Source organism: Achroia grisella, unplaced genomic scaffold (assembly GCF_030625045.1).
Source record: "Achroia grisella isolate CSIRO2021 unplaced genomic scaffold, CSIRO_AGI_Agris_v1 utg109, whole genome shotgun sequence".
Classification (NCBI taxonomy): domain Eukaryota; kingdom Metazoa; phylum Arthropoda; class Insecta; order Lepidoptera; family Pyralidae; genus Achroia; species Achroia grisella.
Window position 1 is genome coordinate 7,213,378 of NW_026712573.1, and position 17,808 is coordinate 7,231,185.

The window sequence follows — 17,808 nt, forward strand, 5'->3', positions numbered from 1 at the left end:
ATAAATATGTATGTATGTATGCTCATAATTCGTTTGTATGTGGTATATTATCATGTATATGTATGATCTTATATCTATTTAATATAATTACATTTAATTTCTTAAAACTAAACCGCCTTCGAGTATCTCTGCACTCCCTAAGGTTGGCTGGTAGAGAATGCTATTAGCATTAAGCCCGCCTATTGTACAAAATCAATAAAGTTTTAAATAAAAAAAATAAATAATATAAAGTGTGTTAATAGTACCTACTGTAATTCTGTATTACAGTAGATACTATTAACAGCAAACAGTGTATGTCATATTTAACCAATTAATATATACTTGTGATATATATGACTAGGGTTCATTCCCGGGAATTCTCGGTTCGAGAATTAATCATGGATTTTGTTCCCGGGAAATCAAGCTCGAGAAAAGTCGAGAACTCGAGAAATCATGTACCTAAATAGAAATTAAATTGCCCTTTGTTTTGTTGCGTGGCGGCGCAATAATTAAAGATATTAACGTTTTTGTTTTCTTTCATGTTATTTTTTTATTTTGTAGAAACTATTTTTGTTTACATTGTTTTTTTTTTTATCTAAATAAGCAGCCAAAAATAGTGCTATCATTATAAATATAAGGCTGAAAATGTCCTAAAAAATTTAAACGTTTTGAGTTGAAAGAAAGTATTTTTTTTTTCAAAATATATCAAAGTAAATAATATATAACATATATTTATTTAATCAAAGTATGTACCATTTCTATTTATGCACTTTTGCCTTTTGTTTTTGCACTTGGGACTGTCCCATCGCAGTGTAATTCTTTCCCTTGCAAGAAGTTATCCAAATTTCGAAAAAAAAATGGTAATCTGTTGGAGCAAGGCCCGGGAAGTACGGTGGTTGTCTTAGATATTCTAATTGAAGCTCTTCTAATTTGGTAACTGTCTGTTGTGCACTATGTGGTCAAGCGTTCTTGGCGATTGACCAGCCTCGGTTGTTTAGCAGCTAGCTTTTCCATTATGGTTTCTCAATTGCTGACAATACACATTTGCCGTAATCGTCTGGCCAGATTTAAAGAAAGCCGAAGTGAACAACACGGAAATAGTCCACCAAACGTTCACAAGTAACATTTTTTGAGCCATATTTCGCTTGGGGCAGGATTTGGTTGGTTCGCCTTAGCCATTGCAAGCGTTTCCGATTATCGTACAAGATCCACTTTCCATCACAGGAAATGATTTGATTTAAAATCCCTTCATTATTATGCTGGTTGATTAATGTAACGCAGCAAGCTACGCGCGTTTGTCGATTTACTCCATTGAATTCTTGAGGGACCCACTTTTCAAGCTTTTTCACCTTCCCAATTTGCTAAAGGATTAAACAGTTTTGTTAGGCTGCCTGCAGATGACGGGTTTGCGATGAATCCGCTTCCACAAGCCTTCAATTTAACTTGGTTTCCGGTCGCCCACGGAGATTGCTTTGCAGGTCGAAATTTCCAGAACGAAAACGTTGGAACCAAAAATGCACGTGTTTTCTTTTGCGAGACCACTGCCATACACATCATTAATACTTCGAGCCGTTTATCACCGTGTAGCACTGGTGCCACAACGGAACTCGTACTCGTAAATAACGCGATATTTTAAGTTTTTTCATTTTGTATGCTGTGAGTGACCCAAAGTGAATAGCTGTATAAAGAAAGATGAGATATTTGAGATGTACGACAAAACGCCAATTTCATATGTAAGGATGCTAATGTTATTTATTTATTTAAAAAAAAATATATATTCATATGTAATATTAAAAAATCAATAAAAGTTTAATTTGATACTTTTATTTGACAGACTGAATTTTTTGAGTTATTGGAACCAAATAATATGAGAAAACGTACATAAATGTAAAAAACCCGAGAAACCCGAGAAATTGACCTCGAGATTCTCGAGACCCGAGAAATTGAAAAGCTCGAGAAAATGACCCAATATATAACCAAACTAAACTTATCGCATATGTTCAAAGCGGACACCCATAAAAAATGACGAGTTGGAAAGTTTCGCGCCGGCGCCAGAATCGATTACATGATTCATCGCTACTATTCGAATTATAGTCTCACTTATTCGATATTTGGACATGTACCGTTTTGCCACTGTGTTTCCTTCCTGTGAATCACGACGTTGGTGATGCCAGATTGGGAGGAATCCCCTCAAACTGAGATTACCTTTTTACGATGAGGGGAAACAAATATTTAACGGGGTACATGGGGAGTACCCACGATACAAAATTAAAGTTGGAGGATGTGAGAGATGTTTTTGTACGTAAATGTAGGATGCTCACAAATTTCTATAATTAAAAATCATAAACATAACAGACAGAAGGATTGAAGTAATAAAAAAACAAGAACAGAAGACCAAGACTCGCAAATTCGCTCTATTGCATGAAACAAAAACATAATTAACACATTAATAAAATTTTATGGCAGTCTACCTATTGCACTATTATTGAGACGATTTTTTTAAAAACTTACATGAATACTTATACTTCTATAAGTATTCACGTAAGTTTTTAAAAAAAAATTAATTTGAGCAGAATTAGGGAAAAATAAGAAGGAAGTGGCAATACTGCCTGCCGCTTCGAGTCGTTTTCAGTCTTCTTAAACGCATGGAGGTGTATACACGTTCGTGTGAATAGTTAGTTACTCGAAAATGTTATTCTTTAAGAGTCATTTATGAAATTCTCCGGTGAATTGATGTTTAAATTTCTAATAATAATAGGCGACCTCTGAAACAGTTTTAAAAGTGGAGTTTTATTTATAATAATGGATATAAGATTATTCTTGTTGAGTTTTATTTTGTATTGGAAATGTAAGTGTACTGTTTTTATTGTAAATGTTGTAAAAATAACTATTTTTATCTGGATTTATGGTACATAGATAGGGATGAAGTGTTTTCTGTGAAGACGTAAGTGGTTACCATAAACACACGAGTTTTATTTAGCTATACAATTTAATTTAAAAGTATAAGTAGCTATTGAGCACATTAACATTTAAGTATGTGGGTTCATAGCTACTTAGAACATATGGTTTGAATTTTTATCATTGAATTGTAGGCGGAATGAAGGCGAAACATTGATTAAGTTATCAAGTGGACTTGATATTTTCTACAAATCGTTATCTCCACTGCTATCACGATATTATTATTCCTTCAATTTATGTAGCAACACATTATAGGCCTACTAACAGTAAAATTTTTTGATGTATATATAATGATTTACGTTTTACATATCACGTATGAACATAATATTATAAATTATGCGGTACAATATAAACCGATACAGCCAGTCAACCCTATAAAAACTATTAAAAAAATTACCTATTCATTTCCCTGAGATACTGTTTTATGTTCTATAAAACAGTATCTCACAGTTTAAAATGTCCTAGTTTTGTCCTTATAGTTTAATTAGTTTATTAATTAATTTATAATCACAGTATTTAATAGAAATTTACTTCTAGACACTACAATCAAATGTTCCGTGCTATTACTAGAAGAAAATCCTACATCTCTAGCACATATCGCTGGCACACTAATTATAAATCTTTTCATATTTTCATCAACAGGCATTTATTAAATTTAACTAGAGCAATAGCAGAACATTTAATATTGGTTTAATTAATTCAATTATCCCGGTCTACTACGTAACGAACTTACGGCGAATATACATCTATTCTACATTTTACACAATTAGGTAGGTTATATTAAATTCATTGTGCAATTTGTGAGAACCAGTGTCATTGCTATATATGTTTTATTAAATTGTAGCTATGAAATGTTACTATGACATGTATAATCAGTACGTAGCGCATAGCCACAAATCCGGATAATATCCTGCATACGAAATTATCATACACACGTAACATGACGACGTACCTTGTTTTAAGATTTAGACGGATCGATGTCTACGTGTGTTACCAATGATCGAATGCTCAGTAGTATACATTCCCTGTATGACATACATTAAGGGCTTCTAAGGTTTTACGACCTGTGCTTTCCTTTAAAGTAAAACAAAGGGATATACATCCGATGTAGCGATGAGAATACAATTGACATTAATTAATAATATAATTTATCGAGAATCTATATTATTGATATTTGATATCAATTTGATTATTAAATAATAACTAAACTAATATTATAAATTATTATTATAGAGGTAATATTTGATAGGTTGTAGGAAGGGTAATCTCCGAATCTACTGAAATTATTTAAAAAAAGTTTTCCAATAGAAATTTATTTGTAAGTTAAATGCGACACAGACGAAGTTGCGCGGATCAGCTATTTAGTAATAAGGCAATAAATACGTCGCCACATGTCTCTGTGTTCTAATAATATAATTTACCGAAACATTTACATATTTTGTATGTGATATATGTTAGTCCATACCGGGCTATATATTCATTTGACTTCCCACGTTTCTATAATAATTTAATACAATCTCACTTCTCTCTCTCTCTCTTTATATACCTGATGATCCCGTTTGTTAGTGATCATATTAGGCAAAGTGATTTGGCCAATTTGCGTTTAATTATATTACGCGGGCATAGCCGTGGATTATACCTACCTTTTTTTTTTTATTTACTATATTATGTAAATTAATTAGGTAGGTAAGTGAAATAATACAATAAGTCAATATATTAATTGACCTTCTACTATATATCAAACAGAATAAACTTATAAAACTAATGTTAATGTGTGTTGTCAGCTTTATACTAGTATAATTATATACAATGTGTAATCACCAAAATCAAAATGAGTAATATTCACACATATCCCCATACGATTATATTAATCACTAAAAACCACACAAAGTAGTTTGATTGAAGTAAAATCTTGGAACCATGGTGTCATTCTACCACGACAAACCTTACCTATAAATTCATTTACTTAGCAAGAAGGATTATTAATAGGATTAGAAATATTTCAGATTCTGTGGTATCGGCAACAGTATGGTGTTTCCAATGTGAATCGCGGTTTACTCCACACACCAGTAGCAGCAGCGTGAACAACTGCGAATTCTTTGACAGCAGCAACAAATATATACAACAGTGCAACTCCTCCACTATGTGTTTTAAGAAGAAAATCACAATTGACCTAGGGAATAATTGTAAGTTACAATAACCAAGGTAGTATAAAAAATCTAGAATCCATCAATGAAGATGGAACTACATGTTAAAATATGACAATGTTTTGCCTGCATTCAAAGGTTAAGATTTTCTATTCGACTGTATATCTTATAATTATGGTATATGTATCACGAATGTGATGTATTTATTTTATTTTTTAATTGATTAGGTTTCAGTCAGACTTAAATTACGTAGAAATATCATCATTATTATGTAATTATAGTTCCTTTTTCACATTACCGTCCCTTTTCTAATCAGTCGAACTATTCTAATGCTGCTGGCCATACATGGCCTTTACAGCTTCACCGGATTAAATTGGGAGCGAGTGCAGTGAGCATGCAAAACCATCGGGAGGATTTATGTAGCGTGTGAAGGCTAACCGTTCCCTGAAGGTAGGGACGGAGTAGGAGAAACGGTATGAAGGTTCGCATTCAGCCTACGCGAGTGGTACCTCTCTTGTTTGCTATTCCTAAAGACTATGTGGTTAGGTCTCCGAATGCTGCAATGTCACTGCCATAACTCACTTCATTTTTAAGAACACAGCTTAAAGTAATTGCTTAGCAACAGAAATACGCGAAAATAATAATATTACTTAGAACTAATAAACAAAATGGCCAATATTGATTAATAAAAATTAATCGATGTGGTCTAGATTAAGATGAGAAGACTCAGATATAATAGCATATTAAAAAATAAAACTAGACGTAGTAACTAACTATAAAAGTGCGAGTCTGGTTGCTCAAAACATGAACAAATCAAAACAAAAGAAATACTTAGAGAACTGCACTGCTGCGAAGTGCACTTTAAAAATTTCAAAGAATAATTATTTCATCGATGTCGGAGTAAAAATATAGTAGATTAGACTATTCCTTCAAATAGATCTAATAGTTATGAAAAGAAGATAAAAGTAGATAGTCATGAAATGAGATTATACATGTCAATGACAAAAACATTAAAAATATCAGTTATCAAAAAGGTCATCGGCATGCTAAACGTCCGGTCAAATGCACTGCCAGTGCACCAAACGACCACAAAAGACATATGATTATAAATAGAGTTTCGAATTCAATGAATTTATGGAATGGAATATATTCGCATGGATTTTTAACCGACTACAAAAAAACTGAAGGTGAACATTTCCAATTTTTTTAAGTGTCAACTAACATTTTTCTATACTGAAATCGAATTTTTTCAATTTATTTTTGTTAGAGAGCTAGTGTATTGGCATAAATTTAACGAAGCACCAGTAATTTCTGAGTTATCTCCATAACAATGCGATGGAGTTGTTTTTTCGTGGCCTTAAAGTATTACATTAAATTTGGCACACCGGATACGATAATATTGTAATATAGAACTGTAGGTAAATAATTTTATAGGGTTAAAGCACTCTGCTATCAACAGTAATATTATAAAGAGTAATATTTCACATGTTTATTTGTTTGTAATGGATAAAATAAAAATAAACTTGAACGATTTTAAACATTCTATCAAGTATAAAAATTCATAATCATAGGTAATAATTCACATGAACAGAACCGAGCGATACCGATAGTGTAGCATAATTTTATTTTTAATCAAAATCCGCGTTTATTATTTAATTAAAATTCAGTTGCATAGTATTGTTATTTGTAAAATATTACAAAATTGTTGTATTTACGTAACTCTCTATTTTAAGAATAATATATGTTTATAAGGACAGTTACCGTAATTTTATAGCGACCAAGAGGCGACAGCCGCGGCGCCGTGCAACTTTATGCCCATATACTAAAGGACACTTAACTACTACTTGTAAGGAAACTAGGCCAATTGGTAAATTGAAGTCGCACGAGGTCGCTAATGTCACCTATATACTTAATGCATACATTTTTTATAAAACTAGATACTATGATTATCTTTGATGCTATAAATTGATCAAAATGTAGTCACAGACATGAACTGGACCACCACTTTTATTATAAATTGCATTGGAAATGAAATCGCTCGCTGTATAGCTGTTATGAGTAACAACATACCTACACGTAAATAAATTACGAATACAAATCACTGGAATTTTATATCGTGCAAGCGGATGCACTTGTCGAATCAACACATGACGCATTTATTATCAACGCCTCTGATACTAATATTGCTAATTATTTATGCATATTCCGACGTTCAAAGAAGCACACGTGGTTGGAGAGTTAAACGGGAGAGTAGTTAACGATAATAAATTATGTTTAGCTAATAGTAAATGCCGCGATAATAAACACTAGTCATAAAAATGAGTTCGCTGTTTCGTTATTACAATGTTGGAGACAAATGAATACTTTTATATACGGCAGCTTATCCCGGACAAAAGCCATGTTATTCTATTATTGTGGAAAATCTAGAAACCCTATCATTTGGTTAGTAAATTAATAGTAATTCAAGTTGTTCATTGACATTTCGGGATTAATTAATCAGTAATCTTTTGCTTTTATATTTTAAACAAGATTTACCATAAAAAGTTTATTGTTTCGGATTTTTTTATACCACAACGGTAGCAACAACAATAAGGGCCATCTGATTACCATAGCCTAGACACGCCTCAATTACCAGTGGCGTAACATGCATGTTGGCGACCGTTAAGCAACATTAATATATCCTGTTTGACAAAAAATAATGCAATCTCTAGAGAAAATTTCGCCAATAAGTTCATTTCACAATCTGAGTACAGCATGGGAGGAAATTCCTCTGAAACCGCACCGCCCGTTCCAGAGTATGTCAAATATTCCTTGTTCATTGCAAACTTATGCGATGGCAGAACGTAGCTGTAGGTATGATGTGAAAAATTCGTCACTACACAATACGTTGTATTTTTGCTGTTATACGGAATACATATGGTAATTAAAAAGCAAATTTTGTTTAATATAGCTTTAAAATGACAATGAAACTGTTACCTATTACCAAAATAACAATAGAATGATTGACAATAATTTACTAACTTTTCATTGACACTGAATTCCTAAATTTGCAATAAATCTTAATTCACAATAAATTATAACTAAAAACTTATATTATAATAATCTATATTATATAAATACAATTATACATATACTTTTTATATAATATATAATCTTTCAGTTACCTAAAATTAATTACATTAATAAGTACATAATAAGTAATTAAAATAAATATAAGTTGATACAACATAACGATGTCGCGATTCTTTCTTATTGCAAATAAACTTCATTGCAATTGGTTAAGTCGATTCCGATACAGAGTTCATCTACAAATCCCATATATGCTGTTTGTATGAAGATTGTTTGATGTAGTTGCTAGGATATACAAATTTATACTACATGAAGTCGAAGTAATGGTAAATCTATAATCCATATTATAATACTATAAAAGCGAAACTGTATCTGCCTGCTTGTTTGTTACCTCGTCACGACAAAACGGATGAACAGGTCTTGAAATTGAGCAGACTGGAAGATATAGACGACATAAGTTGTCTTTCATTAAAAAAAATCGGTTAGGGGTGAAATATGGTATCACTCATCACGACGACAGCAGCTGGTTTGAGATAAATAACAAATATTAACCACTCCACCTATGAACAGGTATCGAAAATAACAATCGACAATAAATAGGTCAAGCCGGACAAGTGTAGTAGGTGTGGTCGGTCGCTACCCTCGTCTATTTACGTCACAGCTAGCAATATATTTTCATTAATTAAAACATAACACCATGCGAATTTTTATTGGATGATTCACTACCCCTAATGGCTATACATTTATTATTTACAGTAATAACGACATATCAACGGGGCTGCGCATCTCAAACAATGAGCGGTGATCAAAAGAAAATTAACGGAAAATGGACTTTAGTAAACAACATATATGAAGTTTATAAGGAGACATGTGAAGAGGATGTCACCACGGAATTTGATCGACTCACAAACTCCCTGCATTGTTACTGCCGCGGTGATTTTTGTAATACTTCTACAAAGATTTCTATTAACTCGTTACTTATGACACTAAGCAGTATAATGATTTTTAAATATAAGTAGACGCAAAAAGTTATAAGGAAATATAGTTTAGGACTTAAAGTGTATGAAATCTGTGCACTGCGACGGTACGGATTAACTGGGCAAACTGTGTATCTGGTATACATACATACGTGGAGATATAATAAAGTACATATGCATATTAATAACACACGATTATAAGATGGAAGTTTGCTCAAAATTAATATTTTAAAAGGCGCATTAAGACGGTATAATCTCATTGAAGTAGTAGGTATTACATACATACTATATCTACATGCAATGTACGATAAGAATATTGTCTATTAATAATATGATGGACATAACTGAATCATTAGAAAGTACGTCTGTCCAAAGAACTAAAAAAGTATGCTTCATTACGGTGCTTATAGTCGTAAGTATTGTTGCTAGTCATTATATTTTTCATTATTAATAACATAGAACAAATAAGTAAGACAGAGTACTTACTTCTTTATCTGTGACAGATACTATGTAAGGGATGGAGATAATAATTCATAACTCAAAGATAGTATTCATTAGAATTTACCCAATACATAAGTTTATATAAAAAAGTGGAAATATAGAGTCCTTAGTACTTTTGTGTAGACATGATAAAGTAACATACCTATTATAATAGGTTTGAAATAAAGGAAGAACTACTACATATAAAATAAGGAAATTGTTGCACGTCTAACTAGTCATAAATATCAGAACTTTCCTCTATATTATTATTTTTTCCACATATACTTCCTCCTCGTCGCACCTGTATGTAGTAACGGAAAAATAATACAATTGGTACAAATAAATGTCATAATGTGTGATAGCAAGTATGACATTTATTTGTACCAATGAAGAGTCGACTAAGGCAAAGACACTAATATAACTATTTCTGCTATAGAAGACAAATAAATATTAATAAATCTTATAAACAAGCTGCTAAACAAGGTGATGGTCTTACCTACGCCTAAAATGTTTAAACCATAGTCGATTATGCATATTATTCTACACGTATCTATTATGCGTTCAAAACGTGAAATCAGTTTGTGATCTATATTTAAATGGAAAACTAAAAAGAAAAGATACCATTCCTAATAGATAATAATAATAATTTATGCCAATTTGTACAATATATTAAAGTTTAGACCTTTAGTATCAGTGTTATTATTTATACTCGTACATTAATTTTATTTTTTCCTCGATTAAATAAATACAAAACTATGTATTCATTCCGCCTAGTTCTGTAATCTGTTCTCGGCGACCCAAAAGGATAAATAGAAATATCGTAATATTTATCTAAAAATATTTTAAATACAATATAAGAATAGTAAAATTAAGATATATGTTTACACTATATATGTACATAGATTATATACAAGTTAAGAATGTGAAACTATGATGAATTTCAATAAGGTCTCAAGGAATAAAATAATCTAGCTATTTAGCTAGATACCGATAAAGAAATAGAACAAGAGCCCACGACGGCCAGACATACGTCATATTAGTAAACGTGAAAGTTCTTGTATGTGTGTCCCCAACACAAGTAAGAACGATCCCCAAACATGAAACCTGGATCGTGATTCCATTGGCAGGTAATAGGTAACAAAGGTGTAAAAAATTTCATATTAAATTCGTTATTTTAAGAAACTCCATATTTTCATATATTGTTCGTAGCATTATTATAACTTGCGCTGCTCATTGCCAGACACTTAGTATGGTTCCAACCCCCCGCCGGACCCCCCTAAACTATACTATTTTATAAATAAACTTACGTCATTTTAATAAAGCTGAACTTTATATATATTATTGAGAGAACTATTAAACTGAGTTTCCTAAATTGCCAGACAGTTTTCTTGGTTCCTTATCCTATCAGACTCATTGAAACCGTATATTGGGTAACAACGGTGTATACAATTACATATCAAATTCGTTATTTTAAGATGCTCCATATTTTCACATATTCTATATATTATATTGTGTCAGTCCACGTCTCACAGGCATACAAGGCTATACTCCAGATGTAGGTCTTGATAAGTTGTTTCCGAGAGGACTTTGATATATTAGCTCTCAAAAGATGTTTTTTATCATTAAATGCTGTTTTCGCTATAGCTATTCTGATATTAATGTCCTTAGTACATCTGGAGTCACTGGTAATCAAACTACCTAAATATTTAAATGTATCTACATTTTCAAATTGTATATTTTTTATTCTTGTAGTATTTCTGTTATGGGGTTTATGTTTTGCTACTGTCATTATTTTAGTTTTCTTGGTATTAATATTAAGTCCATATGTTTTAAAAATTTTATTCATTATGTCCAAAAGTGTATGAAGCTGTGTGTAGTCTTCAGCTAGGGCAGCTATGTCGTCAGCAAATCTTATAAAATGTATCCTTTGTCCGTTTATTTGAATACCTCCCTGGTGTAATTCTATTATTTCTTTTACTGCAGCTTCTATAAAGATATTGAAAATAAGAGGTGAAAGTGGACATCCCTATCGTACTCCCTGTTTAATTTTAGCTCTTTCCGTTACATTTCCTATCTCTATTGTAGTTTCTTGGTTTTTATAAAGTTGGTAAATTATTCTCCTATCTCTGTAATCTATACCTACGTCTTTTAAAATTTGCATCATTTTTCTCCAATTTACTTTATCAAAGGCTTTCTCTAAGTCTACGAATGCAATACAAGTCTCCCTACAGAGTTCCATTCTTCTGTCCATTATTAAACGTAGTGCTAATATTGCTTCACGCGTTCCTTTATTTACTCTAAAACCGTATTGATCTGGTCCTATGAATCTCTCTGTGTGTGGTCTTATTCTGTTCTGGATTATTTTTAAGAGTATTTTGGTTATATGACAGTAAACTTAATGTTCTATATTCTTCACATTTTAATGTATTTGCCTTCTTTGGGAGTGTTACTGTCTTACTTAATGAAAAATCATTCGGTATACTACCTGTTTCGTATATTTCACAAATTATTTCATATATTTTATCCTTTATTATACTATTATCTATGTATTTAATCATTTCTATATAAATATCATCGTTACCAACTGCTTTTCCACTTTGAATACTAATTACTGCTTTGTCAAATTCTTCTCTTAATATTGGAGGCCCAAGATTGTCTTTATCTATTATGTTTTCATCTTCTATATCCTTATCACTTAAGCCTTGACCATAGTAAAGATTTTCTATGTATCTTTTCCACCTATTTATTATGTCTTTATTGTTAAATAATATTCTGCTATTTTCGTCTAATATTGCAGTACTTTTTATTTTAGGCTTCTTGTGTATTTCCCTAATCATATTATATGCTCTACTCATTTTTCCTTTTTTCATATGGTCATCAATTTTATTACAAGTCTTTTCTATGTCCTTCTCTTTACTTTCTCTACATTTTAGAGTAATTCTGTTAGTAATTCTTTTATATTCCATTATACTATTTTCATCTCTTTTGTTTCTTAGTTTTCTTCTTTCTAACATAAGGTCTATTATTTCAGTAGTAAGCCATTTCTTTCTTGGTATTATTTTTTATTCTATGCTCTCCTCCGCCGATGTTTTAATAATATATTTTACTGTATTCCACCTATCCTCTATATCTATATTCTTATTATTTAATATACCCTTGTGGGTTTCTATTTTATCTTTTAACTTATTACTATATTGCACCCTATTATTGCTTTCTAACTTAAGTTTAGTGAGATCTATTTGCTTACGTCTATTTATTCTTTTGATTTTTTTTACTAGAAAATTATGTGTGCTAGTTAAAAGGTTGTGGTCAGTATTAAGGTCAGCCCCTGGAAGTGTTTTGCATGATGTTATTTGATTACGATGACTATTTCTTATTATTATAAATAAATTTGGTATCTTCCAATGTCTCCTGGCATTTTCCACGTATATAGACGTCATTTATGGTGTTTAAAAAAGGTGTTTCCAATGAACATGTCATTTTCTTTACAGAATTGTATTAGTTTATCTCCTCTACCATTTTTACTCCTACCACATTTTCGACTTCTCCTTCCCCGACCACTGCGTTTTTATTTAAATTATCTTTTTTATACTGTATCTAGTATTTCATCAATGTGATTATACATCTCTTCTATTTCTTCATCTGGATATTTACACCTTGTATATATTATTCTATTTTAATTCTCTGTCACTATAATGTATCGTATTTTCTACCAGTCTACCCCATTTTTTATTTAGTATTATAGCTGTTCCATTTGCATCTTCCTGTATATATTATTCTATAATTCTCCTTCCAGTAGCCTTCCCATCTAACCCTAAAATGTCTATTTTTAATCTATTCATTTCATGAAGTATTTCATCTAGTTTCCCTGTAGTCAGCAATGTCTTTACGTTCCATGTAGTTCTAACAGTATTAAGTGAAAAATGAGAGAGAATACAGAGAAAAGAATGTGTAAAAATAGAGATTGTAACTATGTTTTGTACTATATTTTGGAAAGACATATTTAAAACTTCGATACTTTAGGCATCTCGTTTCCGATTGGTTGAAAGAGGGTGTCATATTTTTCTAACGAATGGAAACGAAATGTTCACAATGTCAAAAAGCTAATTAAGAAGTCCAAGAACTTCACTTTTTTTGTAATTACCATTAAAATAAAACGCCGCGACGCTCATAAACGTGAACACTACTGCGGATACCATCTTGTAACACCTGTGGCACCACTTATGGGTTATCGTTTCAGAGGACTAAGACGTCACGCCACTGTATCCTGTAATTTTACTACCGCATATCACCTTTCAATCTAATCAGAGCAAGTTGCTTGGCAGCTAAAATAGGTAAGACAGAGGTCCACACAGATCATTTATCTCAGTACTCATTAACTATAATTAATGAGTCAAATAAAGTCCTGTCAAGACTAGTCCAGCCATTTCAGAGATTAGCCGGAACAAACAGACAGACAAAAATTGTAAGAAATGATATTTTGTAGTAATTACTACTAATTCATATGCATGTAGTAAAAAAACGGTTATTTCAATATTACAAACAGACACTCCAATTTAATTTATATGTATAGATTGCTCTTAGTGCTATGTACTCACGTTCGCATGATTCTCCACGAGGCAAAGAAATACGACATCTTCGCGCATGAGCCGCACCGCTCCATGTAACGGCTGTGTAGTCTTACTCTTCAACATGCGGTAAAGTAGCGCTGATGACATATGGGCGAAGTCTTCACCTAAGAATAAAATAAAACTAATATTTAATTCTATGATTGTAATGGATAAAATAAATAATATGCGACCAATTCGTTTGTATTGAAAAATACATTATCAGAGAGTAGCAGGAGCCGTTATTTATTTTAAAATATATATATATATATATATATATATATATATATATATATATATATATATATATGTATGTATAGCTCTATAATAATTGCCCTATTTTAGAAATGAGACAGTCCTAGTAATTAGGATTGATTTAAGTCAATCTATTACATACCATTGTGGCATCCAAACAAATTTACTTCAAAAACTTCCTAATTGCATTTTATTTATTATTTAACATTGGAATTTGTCGTCATATATTAACGTACAACTGAAAAGTGAGGGTACATACCTTTTTAGTAATTTTTTAGGACTCATAATAACACAAACTTTTATGTAATCTATCGTCACTATGGTTATCAACTTTACCATTAAGCCTAGGCTAAACTAATGTTTGCTATCTATTCCTGGAGTAATGATAGGTAGTATTATTTGACTAGTCGCATGTCTGCTTTTTAGGCCCTAATTACTTTTTTGTAATAGTAAGATCTTTTAATTATAATCTTCTTGATAGGATTAACAGCATGCATACTCATAATATTTGCATATTTTGGTATTAAACATTTGAAACTTGCCTGTAAGATCATCCCAATGTGCCGATATCAGTCCAGAGCAATGTTCTTTGAGAGCAGATGCACCTATCTCATCAGCAGCTGAATAAAACTTAACACATGATCTAAAAAAAAGAAAAAGTAAAATAATTACATAATTTTATTTAGTTACTATTTCACTAATCTTATTCCAATCCCACAGCATGAGCATAATAAGAATCAACAGTCCCTTTCATCAGCTAAGATGCTCTATAATATACCTGATTACTTTATGGGATAGGATGAGAAGTGAAGGAGGAAATTATATTAGGATGTACCTAATATAATTTTAAAGTACTAGACCACTGAGCACTTTCTAGCTATGATCTATAAATATTATTCCATAATAAATCCCCATTTGGCAAGAGATTTTACAACTTGTATTATCTTTATGATTGTCACAAAAAACTCTCCTCTCTCCATGGTTCTTTCAGCTATTATTATTTCATTGCCTATAAATTATCTATTTAAAAACATAACAAGTGTGCACTGAACCATGGCTACAAATGAATATCTATTATGATTTGTAAATTACATTTATGCTTCACTAATTACAGTACAATTACATTGAATTTGTTGCTGTATTATACTAGGCAGAATATATGCTTTTAAGAATATACTAACTTAATTTACTACATTTCAGATTAAACTGTACAGAGTAATTTAAGTATAAATGTTTATTATATTGGGTAAGAAACATATAGAATTTTAATATATATATATATATATATATATATATATATATATATAATATATTAGAACACAAATGCAAACAATTAATAAACATGAATATTCTTCTAACCTAACCATAACTTAAACACACTCTAGTTATTCCATAACTTACAATTATCAATTAATATGCTCACCTTACACCCACAGAAGCTATTAGAGCCTGTTCACATTTGCCAACTAGGCCATGTAGCTTGAAACCAGCTGCAGACTTCATAAGTTGAAGTGCAAATGCATCTCCACGTGTTAGGTCTACCACATCTGTGTATAGCCATTTTAAAAGTGCAGCGCCAATATCATCAGGTAGGTTTGACCAATCTGTAATAAAACCATTTATTATTCAAGTAATATAATTAATATTTACAGATTATAGATTGATTTAGTTTATACTTTATTTCTTTCTACTTCAAATTACTCTGCAAGTTTAAGCTGATTCATTAAATAGTTTATTTATTTACTATTTACTTCTATTCTACAAGTTATTGATATACCAATTTTATAAAACAGAAATTTATTTCTCTGTGCAATATGTTTAAGGATATTACTTCAGAACTGCATTCTTTGTCAGTCCATAAGTTATCCTTGATTAGTAGTTACATTGGGTGCAAGAGCTCATAAGAGGCTAAGGCTAAAAGAGTCCAACACACAAGTTGCTCTAAAATGATGCAGTTGATAACTAATATTTCAGCATTTAAGGTTTTAAAGAAAATATGTTTTTATGAATGATTGTGGTATGGTATACCTGCCTATGCTGTGTACCAGTTGACGATAGAATGAGCATGAAGACAAATCAATTAGCCCATTTTGATGGATTCACAAATAAGGTTTGATGAGATCAATGTGACACAATACATACATACACAACATTGTTAGCAATAGGATCACTAGGTATTACAAGCAGTTTCCTTCCCTCCCACACTTTCCATGAACAGCTACAGTTGAAGAAAGTAATTCTTCATAAATGATCCGTTATTGTAATATTCAAATATGCTATTTGACACTGATATGTTAGGGCTTAAAATATGTATATTCCATTGGGCAACTTACCTAATTCTTCAAGGTTTCTCAAGTCTTCTTCATTCCAATCATCAGAGCGAGCATTCAAAACAAACTTGTGTCCAGGCATAGACTTACTCTGCAACTTGATAATAATATCTGAATACGTATCTCTGCCATAAAGTGTTGCAACCGTCATCAGAAGCCGAGCTACAAAACTGGTCTCACTGAGGTCTCCGGCAGAAGCTGCCGCCAGCGTGTACTTTCGCTCTACTTCAGCACAGTGACTTTGCAGTTTGCTGTATTCTTCCTTCAGCAGCGACAAGTGCTGTTGAAGTTTTGTCACCTCACTCGACGCTACAGAAAAGAGGTAAATTAGTCATAATAATCACAATTTAACAATCGACATGGACAACCGCCCACTATACAGAAGCCTATGAGCGAATTACAGTGGATTTACAATGTACATTACATTTGTCTTACTCACCCATTATGAAGGTCTTAACCAAAAATTAACAAAACGACTGAAAGTTCAATTTAGGTTTTATCTTTAAAAAAACAAGATCTTTTCATTTCAACAAACTGTTTCTACAATACGATTATATGAATTATATGTCTTAACACTGAATGACAGCAAAACATAATTAAATCAGTCTAGTTGTCAGCAAAGTCAAAGTCATTTAATAAGGATATTGCTTTCTCAGCCAACTGAAACAGTCCTTTCTACGAACACAGTCAAGAAAACCGTAAACCACATCACTGTGTCTCACAAACCACGACGTTGGCAAAATCACCGACCTCATTTGGTGGAAGCCATTTAAACTAAAAGAAGAAGAAGAAGAAGAAGGACATTGCTTTTGTTTATGAATTGTAATAACCACAGATACAGAAACAGTGAAGCCAAATTGCGGAAAATACCTCTAAACTTGGGTGTATACTATAAGAATGAAGAAAGCGATGTTTTTTGTTACGTTAATATTATTTCCATAACGTGTAAATACTTTGGCTAAAACTTTAACTTAAGCATTAATATATTTTAATGGTCAATTATACA

At 31.6% G+C, this 17,808-nt stretch overlaps 2 protein-coding genes across 2 annotated transcripts in view; one reads left to right on the forward strand and one right to left on the reverse strand.

Moving 5' to 3' along the window:
- Window positions 1-17,368, reverse strand: part of LOC131847084 (rabankyrin-5) — a 58,220-nt gene extending 40,852 nt beyond the window's left edge. The window contains exons 1-5 of the mRNA XM_059196545.1: window positions 17,242-17,368; window positions 16,806-17,111; window positions 15,896-16,076; window positions 15,015-15,115; window positions 14,209-14,345 (exon numbers count right to left, since the gene is read on the reverse strand). Of these exons, the coding sequence (XP_059052528.1) occupies window positions 14,209-14,345; window positions 15,015-15,115; window positions 15,896-16,076; window positions 16,806-17,111; window positions 17,242-17,245 (729 nt within the window). The 5' untranslated portion in view covers window positions 17,246-17,368. The remainder of the gene's footprint in view (window positions 1-14,208; window positions 14,346-15,014; window positions 15,116-15,895; window positions 16,077-16,805; window positions 17,112-17,241) is intronic.
- LOC131847074 (uncharacterized) lies at window positions 2,621-9,886 on the forward strand. The gene is made up of 3 exons (XM_059196534.1): window positions 2,621-2,827; window positions 4,944-5,123; window positions 8,910-9,886. Exons 1-3 carry the CDS (start codon window positions 2,782-2,784, stop codon window positions 9,170-9,172), a joined length of 489 nt encoding a protein of 162 aa, XP_059052517.1. The 5' UTR covers window positions 2,621-2,781; the 3' UTR covers window positions 9,173-9,886.
- Window positions 17,369-17,808: the final 440 nt, after the last annotated feature.